This window comes from Euleptes europaea, chromosome 14, assembly GCF_029931775.1.
Source record: "Euleptes europaea isolate rEulEur1 chromosome 14, rEulEur1.hap1, whole genome shotgun sequence".
Taxonomy (NCBI): Eukaryota; Metazoa; Chordata; class Lepidosauria; order Squamata; family Sphaerodactylidae; genus Euleptes; species Euleptes europaea.
The window spans coordinates 32,398,327-32,413,727 of NC_079325.1; the positions used below are offsets into that span (position 1 = coordinate 32,398,327).

A 15,401-nucleotide genomic window follows, 5' to 3' on the forward strand; every position below is an offset into this window, starting at 1 on the left:
TGGCACAAAGGTAGTCCCAGAAATGGCCATGTCATAACTGCAGTGACCTGGGACACGTCAGAATAAAACTGCTGGTCAGTGGTTGGGAAGTCTCACTGCATAATTCCCTATTAGAAAGCTACAATGCTTTGTAAATTTGCCATGCCAGTTTCCTGCTCTGAATGACAAGGAAGTAGATTTCTGTCTTTCGAGGTCATGTCTGAGGAATAATGGCTAGTCTGGCTATTGTTTTTCAAACACCTTGCGTATTATACACCCCCCCTGCACGGTATATCTAAATTACTAAGCAATAGCAGCACAGGCAAAGTGTGTATGTTGCTATTATTGCAACAATATTATTGGGCGCTTAGGAGTTTGGTTGGAATGTTCAGTCTCATAGAGATGAGTTTACCAACAGAAAAGAGAAGCTAGTGGATGCCATCAGATGTGTGCTCCAGAGAGTAGCTTGTAACCCACAACCCTATGCACTGTTGTCAGACTTAGGCAAAGCAGATTTTGGTAATGTTGGTGGTATAAGAAGTTTACGTGCAAGAGAATTGTGGGACGGTCCAACATACTACCTAATAAGATCCAACAAGGAAACAGCAAGGATGGAAAGAAAGCCACTGGCTTCTTATAGGTTGAGGCAGGCCTTGAGATTGTTCTGCAACTTTATTCTCTTAATGCCGGCACTCGAGTAGCCCTCATCGCTGCAGATACTCTGCAAGCTTCCCCTTTCATCCGAATCACTTGGGCTGCTGCTGCTCCAGTCTAGGTCCCCGGTTAGGTAGTCTGTGCTTTCCACATCCACATCAATTTCTTCTGCAAGCAGAAATGAAGACTTCAGTCAGCATTTGCTTCCTGACAGAGCAGTTGACGGTCAGGAAACAGGATCAGCTCCCCCAAGGCCACCGCTTACCTCTGTCTGAATCAGACCGCTCAGAAGAGATGGTTGATCCTATACTATCCATTCTTATCCGTTCAATGCCCAGTTTCTCCAGCTGCCTTTTCAGGTGCCGCTGTTCTCGCTGCAACTGATCTATTTGGTGTACTGCTTTTCTGTCATAGTCTTCAAGCTTCTGTTGAGGAAAAATAATCACCATTATATTGTTATTATGCCTCATATGTTGATAAACTAAGGCTAACTTACCTCTTCAGGAAGCTGAAACCAGCACAAGGGAAGGCAACCAACTTTAGTTGTATCTTGTGTCTAATTCTTGCGTGTCTTTGTTTCTCACTACTCATGGCAGTAAGGGTTTGTCTTGCTATTTCAAGTTATGTGGTCTCTTCCCCACCCAGGTAGGTATCGTCATCTTTGGTACCTGATCATTTTACTTCAATATCCTGACAAGATTTAGTGTCTTTGTATACATTCTTCAAATGTGACAGTGACCTAGGTGGAAACATCAAGACAATGTGACTATCCCCACCCGCACAAGGTATGCCCAAATATTTACTACAGGCCTCTGTAACTCTCGTGAATTTGAATTTTCCTCTGTAATCCATTTCCATTACATACGTAAGGATAAAATTTAAAGTGTACTTGTGAAAGTAATGCATCTTCAGCACCTAACTTACCTTAATGTGCAATTTAGCTTTTGTTAGTAAACTCAGTGTAGTATGTCTACTGGATTCTGGTCCAAGTGGCACCATCCCTTTCAGCTTCTCCAGACACAATCGCAGATGAGCACGTCTGTTAAAGATTTACACACATTAAGACTATAAGATCAATGAATGGGAAGATACATTCATCATGGACACTTCTGAATTATGCCATTAAGGAAGTATGAAAAATAATCATGAAATGTAAGTGAAAAAGTCTTCTCAAGTGACTCATGGCATTTTGATTCTAGGATCTTTCAAAAGGCTATTGTACATTTAATTCAAGAAATGAGAGCTATCCTAAATCAACTTTAGGTTAACAAGTGTCATACAAATATCACAATCAAGGGCTTTAATACACCCATGAGCCATAAGCTGTGCTATTATAATAACTGCATATCACATGTTAAAGTTTAATTAGAAACCCACTCTAACTCTAAGTCACCAGGTAAGGCAGCAACACTAGTTTGGGAGATAACCGCCCATTATACTGGTTGACCATCAGCGTTTCAGCCAAAGATGAAATGCTAGCTGATAGTCACTAACAGATGGATAAACCTTTTGAGCTTTTCTATGCAATAAAAATGGTATTAATATTAAAAAGGGGGAAAAGGAAAAAGGGGGGAGGGGGAGGGGAAAGAAAAGCAGGTGGCCTTAAAGCATGGAAGAACTCACACTGGAATGTCAAGGGACACATTTATAAAGAAAAACAAGGAAGCTTTATTTCATCTTCTGCTCTGGCTCATTTTGGCAGAAGCCATTTGCTATTTCAGCTGGATTCTAAGTTGAAACTATTTCAAGTTCCAGAAGAGGCTTACAGTGGACTACGCCCCTACAAGATATACTCCTGGCCCAATTACTTGATATAAAGTAGAAGGATGTCATCTCTCCTTGAAGCATTACTATTTTTCTGTGGGTATGACGAAAGGTACAATTCAGTCCACTGCCCATTTAGCACAGCACTGCCTAAAAGCAGCTTTCTAAGGCCTCAGGCAGAGGGCCTTCCCAGCCCTGCTGCCTAAGATCTGCCTAATGGAGATGTGAGAATGAAACCCAACCTCCTGCGCACACACAGCAGTTGCTCTCCCACTGAGCTAAGGCCTCTCTTCCATGAAAAGTTCCAGTTTATTTGAAGGCCAACTGACTGTTGCCACCAAGTTTCAGCCTCAAATACATTACTGGTAAGGGACACTGACCAAGGTTTTGTAAATTTCCAAATCAAGCTCTGAAGCACAAATATTTGGCTTTCGGAAATTTAAAATAAATCATAAGGTAAGTTACACGTTAGCGAAGAGGTACTCCTTCATTGTTAGAAGGCCATCTTTAATATTTTCCTTCACCCCTACTGCAGTCACTCACCAGAACCAGCCTGGAAAAGGAGCATTCCCCCCTCCTTATTTCACTGCTGCACCAGCCAAAATTTACTTCCACCAATCAACCACCTAAACCATGCAATCCTAAGAAAAAAAGGGTTCAGTACAACGGTAGCATCAGACTTCAAACACAGGCAGGCAGTCTGGCTACATGTCCACCACTGGGCAAATGCTTCAGCGCTAATTGTCAAATAGTTTGGCAGCAGTACTCTAATTTCTGCTGGTACTAGATACAGGCTGGTCTGTCAGAAGTTCAACCTTCCTTAGAACCGAATATTTCTGACCAAATATTTATTTTTCTTCAAGAGTACAACTGATCAGAAGAGCATGCAATACACTTAACCATTACCAGACAGCTACACTCTTCCAAAGGAACTGATAATCAATTCAAGTTTCTCAACTAGAACGCATACAATATAGGCAAATAGCTATCATTAAAGGATGATAGACATCTGTTGAACGATACAATATTTATATTCAGTTACTAGCATCCATATAAATGACATTTAAAAGGTTATTAGCTCTCCAGAGTGTTGAACTTGAGGTCATGTTTTCAAGTGCCCAAACCATCATTTTAGAACACTTCAAGGGATAAATTTTGGTGATGCCAACATGCTTATAATTGCATCTTACTTTCTCCTGGCAGTTCAAACAATTGTGGCCACTTTATACTGTTAGCCCGGACATCCTGCCTGCCCCAGTTCCCATGGTCACAGCCTGTTATTTTTCATACATGGGCAATGATTAATCAACAAAGCAACCCATCAAGATACTAGACTTTCAAAATGGTGACAATGAAGCCTGTTATCCTCAAGTCTAAGCCGAATTTACTTTGGCTATGCTATACCCTAGGGCCCAATTTAACATTCCTGAGCATGTGGCCATCACCACCACCATGAACTGGCTGCCATGAGAAACATTTCTATATCTTTTGTTTCTCCAGCAGCAATCTACCACTGAAATATATTGGAGTTTAGATTTGGAGAAGGGTCGTTAGATTTTTCTTAGTTCTTTCACCCATATTAATGAAACACTGTGGGGAAGTTATAAAATTTCAGTTTCTGAAAAGTTTGAGAAAAAATTATGGTTGGTGGTTTTAGTTACCATTGGGGGAATTCTGCAGGATTGGCGACTCTGATAGGGGAATTACACTGAATCATACCGTGGAGTCCATAAACACCTGCAAATGTGTATGTATTCTGAATGTGGCTGGTGTTAAGAGGGCAGGCTTGTTTCCCTGGCTGAGACTGGGAGAGTAATTTTCAATTTGTCTTTTCCTCATCTCTTCTCATTTACTTTAACTTCTCACAGTAATGTTCCCTCCACCCACTCTGCTGCTGCTGGAGTAGCTGTTGTGTGTTTGCTTGAAACTATACCACACCTCCAATGAAAACCAACAGAGTCAAATTCAGGTGCCCATTCCACTGTAAAGCTTCAGCTACTGCCTAGACTACTGCAAGAGGCAGCTTGAACTTAGTTCTCTGTACACCTCCCACCTATCCCATCACCTTTAGTACACACACACTGAGGCTAGGTGGATTAGTGACATGGGGCAGAGGCGAATGTCAGAAAGAAAGACTTGAGAAAGACAAAGGAAGAGAAAAAAGAAGGGAAATAAAAGGATAAAGGAAGGAGTGTAGAAGGGGTCAGGAAACAGAGTGGCAAGAGAAGCAAGTGTATGTCTTGACATTCACAAGCGCCATATTAGAAATCACTCTTGTAATCAGTCTTGAGAGTCCATTTGTTGGCGATAAATGCAACTCTGCTATTTGCTCGTGTGCTATGAACATACAAAGTACAAGCTAGCAGAAGTTAAGCACTCTTGTCTCCCACTGATTTAATAATTTAAATACCCACTGAACTCACATTTAAATCAATAGGGCTTACAACTGCCTAGCTCTGGCTGCAATGCGCCCACATGCGTGAAACCACCTTCTCAGCCCATGAGATACACTCTGCCATATGTTAACAATGACTAAGGTAGTGGCATTTCCCATTCTACACAATTCTTCAGTAAAACATTTGTGAGCCAATTTACCAATTGTTTTTAAAGAACATTTCTATCTCCAAAGCACTTTAACACATCTTTAATTTGGAGCAAAAACCACACTTCACCAGGCAAGGCAAAAGGTACTGCAAAGGGATGGTCAAGGCCCCGAAAGACCAATAGCAGATCTTTCCTATAATTCTTCCTTGCTGGAAATACTCTTTATTCCAACCATGACCAAAAATCAAGCCATTAAATATTAGGCTAGAATTTTATAATTAAAGGTGAAGCTCATCATAACTATAAAACATTATCTAAATACAGCTAGATAGGAATACAAATGAACTCCTTACTGAAAGATCAGATGTTCCTACTTCATACAAAAAGATAGGAACAAATGAACAGGAAATAGGCCATAATGCAACCTGCACAGCCAGTAAGAAAAATAAAGGGCTACTATAAGTAGATACATATTATCTTCTTGGCTCTCTTTGCTGCCAGCTTTTCACAACTATGAGCTTATATGCGACTTCCAAATCTGGGCCCTGATTTCTACAACAGATTGGCAGTCAACTCCTACACATCTAATGAGCCTATTAAAAAAACCTCAGAACAGCCATGCCAAACACTCATCTCTCCTCATAAACACATGCAATAACCTAAGCTCCTGCCTCAAGCAACGCCAACAGAAATGCAAGCATCTGAACCATCACATGGCAAACCAAACATCCACCACCCAGCTGTTCCATCATACTACCCAGCACCCCAGAGAACCATGCTGACTAAAACTTCACAAGTGACATGTTCTGAAAAATGACTGATATATTCCTTGGAGGCACTCTGTACCATTCAAGAGAACACACGGTAACTGTACCCTACCTGTACCAGTCAAGCAAAAGCAGCATTCAATATAAACATGACAAATGGGACCTAAATAATCAGTGCTGAGGCCAGTACTGAATAATCAGTACTGAGGCCAGTACTATTTAACTTGTTCATAAATGATCTGGAACCGGGGGGACCAGTGCGGTGGCCAAGTTTGCAGATGACACAAAATTATTCAGGATGGTGTGAAGAGTGCTGCCAGGGGGTGGGGTATCCATAAATTAGTTGAGTGGACAATAATGTGCCAAATGAAGTTTAGTGTAGGTAAATGTAAGGTGATCCACATGGGAACAAAGAATGCCAGCTTTGTATATACTAATGGGGTCTGAACGTGCTGAGATGGAGGGGGAAAGAGACCTTGGGGTCATACTGGATAGCTCTATGAAAGTGTCAACCCAGTGTGCCACAGCAGTAAAAAGGCAAACTATAAACTGGGGATTATTAGAAAAGAGATTGAAAATAAAACAGCTAATATTATAATGCCCCCATATAGTTCTATGGCACAGCCTCGTTTGAAATACTGTGCGCAGTTCTGGTCACCATATCTCAAAATGGGCATTGCAGAGGTGGAAAAAGTACAGAAGAGGGCAACCAAAATGATTAAGGGGTTGAAGCATCTTTCCTATGCAGAAAGAACAGAAAAGAGATTACTAAGGATAGAAAAGAAAAGAAATTACTAAGGGAGTGGGACTTGATAAAAGGTTTAAAAAATAATGTTCATGATAAAGAGAATGGACACAGAGAACTCAATGAAGTTGATGGATAGTAGATTCAGGACGGCCAAAAGGAGATTCTTTACATGAGTGATTAAAATGTGGAATTTGCTGCCAGAGGATATTGTGATCACCACAGGCAACACAGCTTTAAAAGGGGATTAGATAGGTTCATGGAGGATAGCTCTACCAGTGGCTAGTAACCATGGTGACTAAAGGGAGAACCTCCACATTCAGAGACAGTAAATCTGTGAATACCAGTGCCAGGAAGCAAGAAGGCCTTGGCCTCTATGTCCTGCTGTGGGCCCTCCAGCTGGCCAATGTGAGAGACAGGATGCTAGACTAGATGGACCACTGGTTTGATCAAGCAGAGCTCACGTTCTTAGCGTGGTTTTTAACCTGAGAGGGAACAGTGCCACTCTAGCGTGCTCCCTTGAATGAGTAAGTGTTATAACTCCCATATATCTTCATAATCAGAAAGGGCAAAAGGCAAGCTGTGTACTATTTTCTAAGGCACAGTTCTTTTGGAGTGCTGCATGCTGGCAAACAAAAGCTGCACAGTGCAACCAGTAGTGATATTAAGCATAAAGGTTGCTAGTACGTGTGATGGATTCTTTCCAAACTGCTCATTTGCAAATGCCACGTGGGCAATAGCTCACTTTTCAATACCCAGGAGAATAAGGCTGCCGAAGTACAACTACTGCTTTTTTGGTGCAATGTTTCATAGGCCTCTGTTCTCCACAGGACTACTATGCTCACGGTGGGGAGACACAGCCTATCTAAGCCTTTGAGACTGTGATGGTAGAAACGACACAAACATTCTGACAGCGCTCCAAGACAAAGAAAAGAAGAATTATTCTGACCATCTCTTTTCAATTACACCTGACATTCTATTTCATAGAAATACAATTACAGGACAGTGTGTCAGTGCATACAGCAACCAAAATAGCTCAAGGGCAGTACATTAGATATTGCATTAGTATGGTCTCGCCACTTAGCCAGTGTTGCCACACAAATATGTGCAAGTTTGCATACTGTAAATCATCATCCAGAAAAACCAGTCTCCTTAAAATGATTTCCACTCAAAGGTACTGAAAATTTTATGGGATTTCACTGCTTTTCAGATAATATTGTATTTAAGATTATTTTTGAAGACTCACCTGTTCTTTTCCATTTCGTTATGTGTTGATCTTAAAGAGAAAAGGAAGACACGTTAGTTTAGCCGTTTACAATTCACCACTATAGAATAAACATGCTGTAGCTGTAATAAAGACTACAAATTCATTACTTCTATTAACATTCAGTGTTCGACTGAGGAAATTGCTGGACATCCTGAAAACAGAATCAGGTTTTAGACTCAAAAGACAAGTATCTCAGCTGCAACAAGGGCTAGTCACAATCATTAAGCCACCTTTCATATGGATCTCACCCATAAGGCAAGGCAAACTAGCCTTCTGAATGCATCTAATTATGTGTTCTACAAACCAATACCTATCTGAAAAAAGTACAATCCCAGCAAGACCAACAGCCTTTCTAAATCCAGTAATTTCCAAGCTAATAAAGATTAGGTTAGAAATTGCCTGGATCGTATGAAGCTTTTATTCAGAGCTTGTCTATTCTGTGCTTGCAAAATTTAATTCTAAAGGGCAATAAAGATGTTCCATGGATTCTTAGCTCTACTGACATTTGATCATGATTGGAAAACGCTTAAATTTAACCCAACTAAAATATACTATTTTAACATAACCCTTCTTAAAAGCATCTTATGCATTTGAGTGAAAGATTGAGTGTACTACCTTCACTTGAAACATCAACCCTCACAACTTCTGTCATTTCCATTAAAAGATGGAATTGGGAGGGATGAAGCATGAGTCTAACAAACTGTACATGTCACCTACTCAGTAAGGCATACAGCCAGGATACAACCTAATGTGTTGAACAACAGTATTATGCACGAACAGACAACTAACAGACAAGAGTAACTGGAAATATTTTAAGTGGAAGCTTCTATCAAACTTATATCCCTTCATATTCCCCACATCAGCAAGGTACGCAATTTCACCACAAATTTCCACAAGCTCTGTGTGTGTGTTAAGTGCCATCAAGTCGCTTCCGACTCATGGCGACCCTATGAATGAAAGTCCTCCAAAATGTCCTATCTTTGACAGCCCTGCTCAGATCCTGCAAATTGAAGGCTGTGGCTTCCTTTATTGAGTCAATCCATCTCTTACTGGGTCTTCCTCTTTTCCTGCTGCCCTCAACTTTTCCTAGCATGACTGTCTTTTCCAGTGACTCTTGTCTTCTCATGACGTGACCAAAATATGACAGCTTCAGTTTAGTCATTTTAGCTTCTAGGGTCAGTTCAGGCTTGATTTGATCTATAACCCACTGATTTGTTTTTTTGGCAGTCCACGGAATCCGTAACACTCTCCTCCAACACCACATTTCAAAGGAATCTATTTTCTTCCTATCAGCTTTCTTCACTGTCCAGCTTTCACACCCATACATAGTAATAGGGAATACGATGGCATGAATTAATCTAGTCTTGGTGGCCAGTGACACATCCTTACACTTCAAAATCTTTTCTAGCTCCTTCATGGCTGCCCTTCCGAGTCTCAATCTCCTTCTGATTTCTTGGCTGCAGTCTCCCTTTTGGTTGATGGTGGAGCCAAGGAATAGAAAGTCTTGAACAATTTCAATTTCCTCATTGTCAACCTTAAAGTCGTGTAATTCTCTTGTAGTCATTACTTTTGTTTTCTTGATGTTCAGCTGTAGTCCTGCTTTGGCACTTTCTCTTTTAACTTTTAGCAGTAGTTGTTTCAAATCTTCACTATTTTCTGCCAATAATGTAGTGTCATCAGCATATCTCAAATTATTAATGTTCCTCCCTCCACAAGCTCTACATGTATTTTAGCATGAAAATGCCAAGCCCTGCAGCAGAACAGAATGGCACACCCTAGAACTGGAGCTCTGTATGGCAGATGTTAAAACACAAGTAGGCAAAATACGGATTTAGTAATATATTTCTAATTCTGCACTCCATGGAACTAAGGTATGCTGAGAGTTCTCACTGGAACTTTCACATAAAACCTGAAGCGATCACCTTATCTCAAAAGACTGAAGATCAACTGTATTTGGGCCTCAACTTTCACTTCTCTGGTACCATTTTGATAAACACAATACATCAGCAACAGCACAATGTGTATTCATTTTAAGACCTCTACTACTCTTCCCAATTCCTCAGGAGTTTCTATCTCTAGACAACTAGAACAAACATAAGAATGTTGAGAGTTAAATTCTTTAAACTCACAGATCAACAATTCTAAAATTGCCTGTTTGGCAACTTAAATATGGATAAATTAAATCCCAGAAGATTTATTCTGTTGCATGTTTAATCTTTTAAAACAAGAAACATGTTTTTTGCCAAGGAGAAAGCAATCTGCAGCAATCTAGATAAATTTTAATAACTCTTGCAAAACAAAGAAGTTTGTGAATAACCTACATGATGTAACAGGCTAATGACTTTGTGTGCTGATGCACATATAAACATTAAGAATAACTTCAGGATAGATTAGAACCACTCAAGGCAGCATCTGTATATCAGGATACCAAGCATATTTACTAAAAAGTAACCAATAAGACTTATGTCTTGAAGTGATTGAAGTCTTAGCTTCAGGTCTCATTAACATCAAGAAGCTATGCACATTGAAAAGCAAAACAATTCCCACATTTTTTAGAAACCAGCTTCCAAAAAACAGAAACTGCAATATGCAAGCATTATCACTGACCAGATAACTTTATCAAAATAAGTCTTTAGTGAAGTACACAGTTAAGGAACTCGATCAAACCTCACTCGAAACTTGAGCACTCTACTAGGTTTTGTTGAAATACTTCCAATAAATCATCTCTAGACATTCCTATCTCAGTGTGATATTATATTGTTTAAAAGGCCAAAGTCAACTGAGTGGAAACAAAAGTGAAACTGTCAGACAGTAAGCCGCTGACATTGCAACACACAAGAATTTTTACTCTATAGGGTGATTTATAGCATGACTCTATACCTAAGCAGAATAACCTCGTGATTAACGTACGCCCAACATACTCATCCAGTTACAGCCATTAATTGTCCTGGAAGTGACTGAATTTTGCATGATCAACCCTCCAGAACCAGGCCAAAAAGGGCCATATAGTACCATGCGTTTCATTACCTGCTACTACTGCTGTTTTTCTTGGACTTGTTTCTTCGTTTTAAGGCATCTCTGTCCTTGCTGTTGAAGGGTAACATGGAAGCATACCCATGTTCAGCTTCTGGGAAAAACAAACCAACGGACCCTGCATTTACTCCATTATCATCCCTAGACAAAACAGAAAGCCTCTTCTCCTAAATCATCCCTGTCCGTACAATCGTTACACAACTTACATCAGTTAAGACCCCCCCCCCATTCAAGATTCACCTCAGTCACAAGCTCAGGCAAACCAGTACCTAGAAGTACTAGGGAGGGGCCGTGGCTCAGTGGTAGAGCCTCTGCTTGGCATGCAGAAGGTCCCAGGTTCAAACCCAGTTAAAGGAACCAGGCAAATAGGTGATGTGAAAGACCTATGCCTGAGAGCCGCTGCCAGTCTGAGTGGACAATACTGACTTTGATAGACCAAGGGTCTGATTCAGTATAAGGCAGCTTCATGTGTTCAAGTCTCAGCACTTCCACGTGCAATATGAGAATGCGAATGTTACTAAGCTGTTTGTGTTTAGAAAGCCTGAGGTGCACCTGTATCAATGTTAATTCCAACACTAGCAGAAAAGGGCAAGAGTCCAGGAGCACCTTAAAGACCAACAAGAATATTTTCTGATAGGGTATGAGCTTTCGTGAGCCACAGCTCACTTCTTCAGACACCAGGTATCTGAAGAAGTGAGCTGTAGCTCACGAAAGCTCATACCCTACCAAGGGTCTGATTCAGTATAAGGCATGTGTTTAAGTCTCAGCACTTCCACGTGCAATATGAGAATGCGAATGTTACTAAGCTGTTTGTGTGTGGGGATATTTCCACATGTATTGTTTAGAAAGCCTGAGGTGCACCTGTATCAATGTTAATTCCAACACTAGTAGAAAAGGGCAAGAGTCCAGGAGCACCTTAAAGACCAACAAGAATATTTTCTGGTAGGGTATCTGAAGAAGTGAGCTGTGGCTCACGAAAGCTCATACCCTACCAGAAAATATTCTTGTTGGTCTTCAAGGTGCTCCTGGACCCTTGCCCTTTTCTACTACTGCAGACAGACTAACACGGCGGCCCACTGTGAATTAATTCCAACACTGGATGAGTTGGGCCTCGCACGTCCGGCGAGGGGTGTGACTTGGCCACAACGCACAGCCGGGAAAGGAAGAAGAAAAAAAAGCACAGAGAGGCCGCAAAGAGCCAACCAGGCAATGCGGGCCCGCCTCCTGACAGGAGCGCAGAGAGAGAGAGAGAGAGAGGGCTACGTGATAGAGGAAACGCAGGCAGGCCGATAACGCCTCTCCGGAGCCAAGATTGCAGTTCTCGGTGGGGAACCTCCGAAGCCACGGGGAGGCCCGCCGTTGATACGCGTCGACGTCTCTTCGGGACCCCGAGAGGCGCTTGCTGGGGGGGGGGGGAGGGAGGGTCGAAAGTGGGTCACGCGCAGAACAAAAGGCGCGGCCGGATCGTCACCCCAGCAGCGAGGAGCGGCGTCGGGCCTCTGGGCCCGGAGTGACGATCTGCAACCTCCCCCCACCGCCCCCCCCCCGGCCCAGGAGGAGAGGAGCCGGGGAAGGCGGCCCTCCCTCCTCCTCCTCGGCCCGCACCGAAGGCCGACGAGGCCGAAGGACCAAGTGCGCCGCCGCCACCCCTAGGAGACACGGAGAAGTCCCCTCCCCCACTCCGGCCTCCTCACCCTCGACGCGCGAGGGCCCAGGAGGGAACCCTCGGCCGGGGAAAGGTGGAGGGAGCGCCTCGGGGACTCCCGTGAGGCGGCGCTTCCTCAGCCAAGGGAGCGCCTGACTGCCATGGAGGGGGGGGGCGCTTAGAAAAGGGGGCCGCGAGGGACGAGGGCCGTTGCGGGGAGGGGGGGCGCCTACCTCGCTCCCGCCGCTCCAGGAACTCGGCTGCTTCCAGCAGCATCTGGATGTTCTCGCACACCTGGGCGGCAGCGGCCATCTTCCGTCCCCGTTCGCCCGCTGGCTCGCTTCGCGCTGCCGTCCCCGCGGCCCCCGAGCCTGGCCTGCCTTCCCTTCCCTTCCCTCCTTTCTTCTCCGGCGGGCGCAGCTCGAGTGCGTGTTTATCCCACCTCAGCCTGACAGACTCGACGCAACCAATCCCTCCCCCGGACTCCAACCGCAACTCAACCCACTGCCGGCCGAGCGCGGGCGGGATTGGGCGAGGGGGCGCGACTCCGCCCACGCCGTCGCCGTATTGGCCTGCTGTGTGAGGGGAGAAAACAATAAGCCGCACCCACTCGGCACAGCTCTCTTCCCATTCGCCTTCTTCGTGGACCCGCCTTTGCATCGCCAGGAGTTCTGCCCTTTGATTGGTTCAGATACCCTAGAACCCCGCCCCGATTGGTTTCAATGCCTCATTGGACAACCCACAGTCCCTCGCCCTCCCGTAATATCGCGCCTCGCTTCTATTCGCACCACCCATTGGCCAGGCCTTTTAAAGTTACGCCCTACAGTGCTTCTGATAGGTATAACGTGCTCTGCCAGGCCTTTTAACCCCGTTCGCTACTTGTTCCTGACTGGCTTGGGCGCTCTTGAGTCCCGCCTCCTTCAGTGCATTGTTTTGATCTTCGACGTTTTGCTCCGCCCACCACCCACGCGCTCTTGCAGCATTTAGACGTGATGCGAGCGTAACGATGGTGCCTGCGCGATTTTTGCACGCGTTCGACGTGTCGTTTACAATGAGCTCCAACCCATGTAAAACAGTTGCCCGCGCTCCGATTATCTATTTTTTTTCCAGACTTATCAGGGGTCTGCTGCCGTGGCGGCTGCACCCTAAATAAGCAGATCTAGCTGGGTTGCAGGTTGACACTAGACGCTGTGCAACTGCCAGGGAGCTTTTGGTCCATTTAAATCGAGCCAGGACTTCCCAGTGAGATCCTGGCCTCCGTGGCAAGAGAACCCCAGCCCACTTACAGCCCTGTTTCTTCCTGTAGAGTGCTGGTACTTTCACAATGAGCCAAGCATGGTCCAGGCCAGCCCTTCCAAAGGCCAAGACTGGGAATTATGCCAGTTACTATAAACCCTTACCATTGTTCTTCCCTATTGAGGTTAAGTGTAACTTTATTTTCTCATCAGGGAGCTGGAAATCTTCTATTTCATGTGCTTCATTTATACACCCTATTACTACCCAAAGGGACCCTCCCTCAAATGGCTCCCATCATTCTCCTCCCCTTTTATTCTCACAACAATCCTGTGAGGTACATTACCCAGCAAGTTTTCATAGAAGACTGGAAACTGACACCTCCTTATACTGAGTCAAGCTTTACTTATTATGGAACAACTCACAGATGTCATGAACAGGAGCAAACGTACTATTAACCTTAACAAAAAGAAAATAAATTTTCAGGTGTCTGTAGTGGGAATTTATTTGAAGCTCTCCCACTATTAAGCACAATTCTGGTAAATGGTATTGTAACAAACTATGCAGTTCTCTGTACCAGGTCCATTTGAGAGCAGGTCAGTTAAAGGAGGAGATTTGACTCTGCCCAATACTAAAGCTATACACTAGATGGTCCACCCTAGCCTTATCGCATCAGATCTTAGAAGCTAAGCAGGGTCATCCCTAGTTAGTACTTAGATGGAAGACCACCAAGGAAGTCCAAGGTTGCTGTGCAGAGGCAAGTAAAGGCAACCCACCTTGGCTCCTCTCTTGCCTTGAAAACCCAGCAGGGCCATCATAAATCAGCTGCAACTTGACAGCACTTTCCACTACTACCTATACACATCCAAGAATCAGTCATAAAGCAAGCTGATGGATGAGTCCCACTGTGTTCAAAAGAGCTGGATTATAGCTTTAGCCTCTCCAGATGAGGGGTTTTCTTTTCCTACAATCCCCTTTTAGTTAAAGAAGTTCCAAAACCGGGTAAGGTGATACCAGAACCATTTCTGTATTACCCAGAGTGGTATTTCTCCAACCCTCTCCCCACTTTTTGAAACTCCTCAACTAGCTTTCAACAATTACACCTCCCCCAAACATGACAAGTGAACTTTATAAACAGATTAGTGTGTACATTCTAAGAATCACTTCATGTGATCTGACAGGCTTGACTTCAATCTGTCTGTGGGAAGATCTTGTGCAAGGCACACCCGCTTGGACTGTGTGCTAGCAATATCCTGTTAGCTTTAGGACTCTACATTTACTTGTGTGGGAGGAATAAATCATATCACCATTCTAGGTCAGAGGAAGTCGAGCAAGTGATTTTAATCTGGATTGCACCTCTGTCAAATTCATTGTGGAAGGAGGGAAAAGTATCAGGCATGTTCAGCTGTACATGACACTAGCAAAACAACTAAACAAGATAGTCCTTAACTCAGACACAAGTCTGGCAGAATTATGCAGCGTTTAATCTTAATTTAAGTGTGTCTTGAACTGCAGCCTTCAGTGGTAAGTACTCTGAAGGGGGAAAAGAATAGAATCCTGACGGCATTCACAACCAGAAAGGCACTCCATCTCCTACACTTACATGGTGCACGATCCATCAGAAAGTTCTTAATTTCACAAAGTGGTCGATTGCATTTGCTTTACTATGCTTTCATCACCTCTGAACTTCATCTTAATCCTTGTTTTCTTTTTAAAAAACCAAAAGTATTCATTAGAAATGGCAGCATGAGAAAGAATCCAACTCAACTA

At 43.5% G+C, this 15,401-nt stretch overlaps 1 protein-coding gene across 1 annotated transcript; it reads right to left on the reverse strand.

The window, feature by feature from the left end:
• Positions 1 to 273: 273 nt before the first annotated feature.
• On the reverse strand, positions 274 to 12,717 carry MXD1 (MAX dimerization protein 1). Its single transcript, XM_056860405.1, has 6 exons — positions 12,632 to 12,717; positions 10,748 to 10,847; positions 7,700 to 7,729; positions 1,558 to 1,672; positions 899 to 1,058; positions 274 to 801 (listed from the first exon to the last, which is right to left on the reverse strand). The coding sequence occupies exons 1-6, from the start codon at positions 12,708 to 12,710 to the stop codon at positions 614 to 616; spliced, it is 672 nt and encodes a 223-aa protein (XP_056716383.1). The 5' UTR covers positions 12,711 to 12,717; the 3' UTR covers positions 274 to 613.
• Between the last annotated feature and the right edge of the window lie 2,684 nt (positions 12,718 to 15,401).

Coding starts and splice junctions, on each gene's coding strand:
- MXD1 (XM_056860405.1), bottom strand. CDS start 12,710: ATGGCCGCTGCCGCCCAGGTGTGCGAGAACATCCAGATGCTGCTGGAA. Junction 1,673..7,699: donor AACGAAATGGAAAAGAACAG/GTGAGTCTTCAA, acceptor AATCTTTAACAG/ACGTGCTCATCTGCGATTGT. Junction 1,059..1,557: donor AAGCTAAATTGCACATTAAG/GTAAGTTAGGTG, acceptor TTTCCTCAACAG/AAGCTTGAAGACTATGACAG.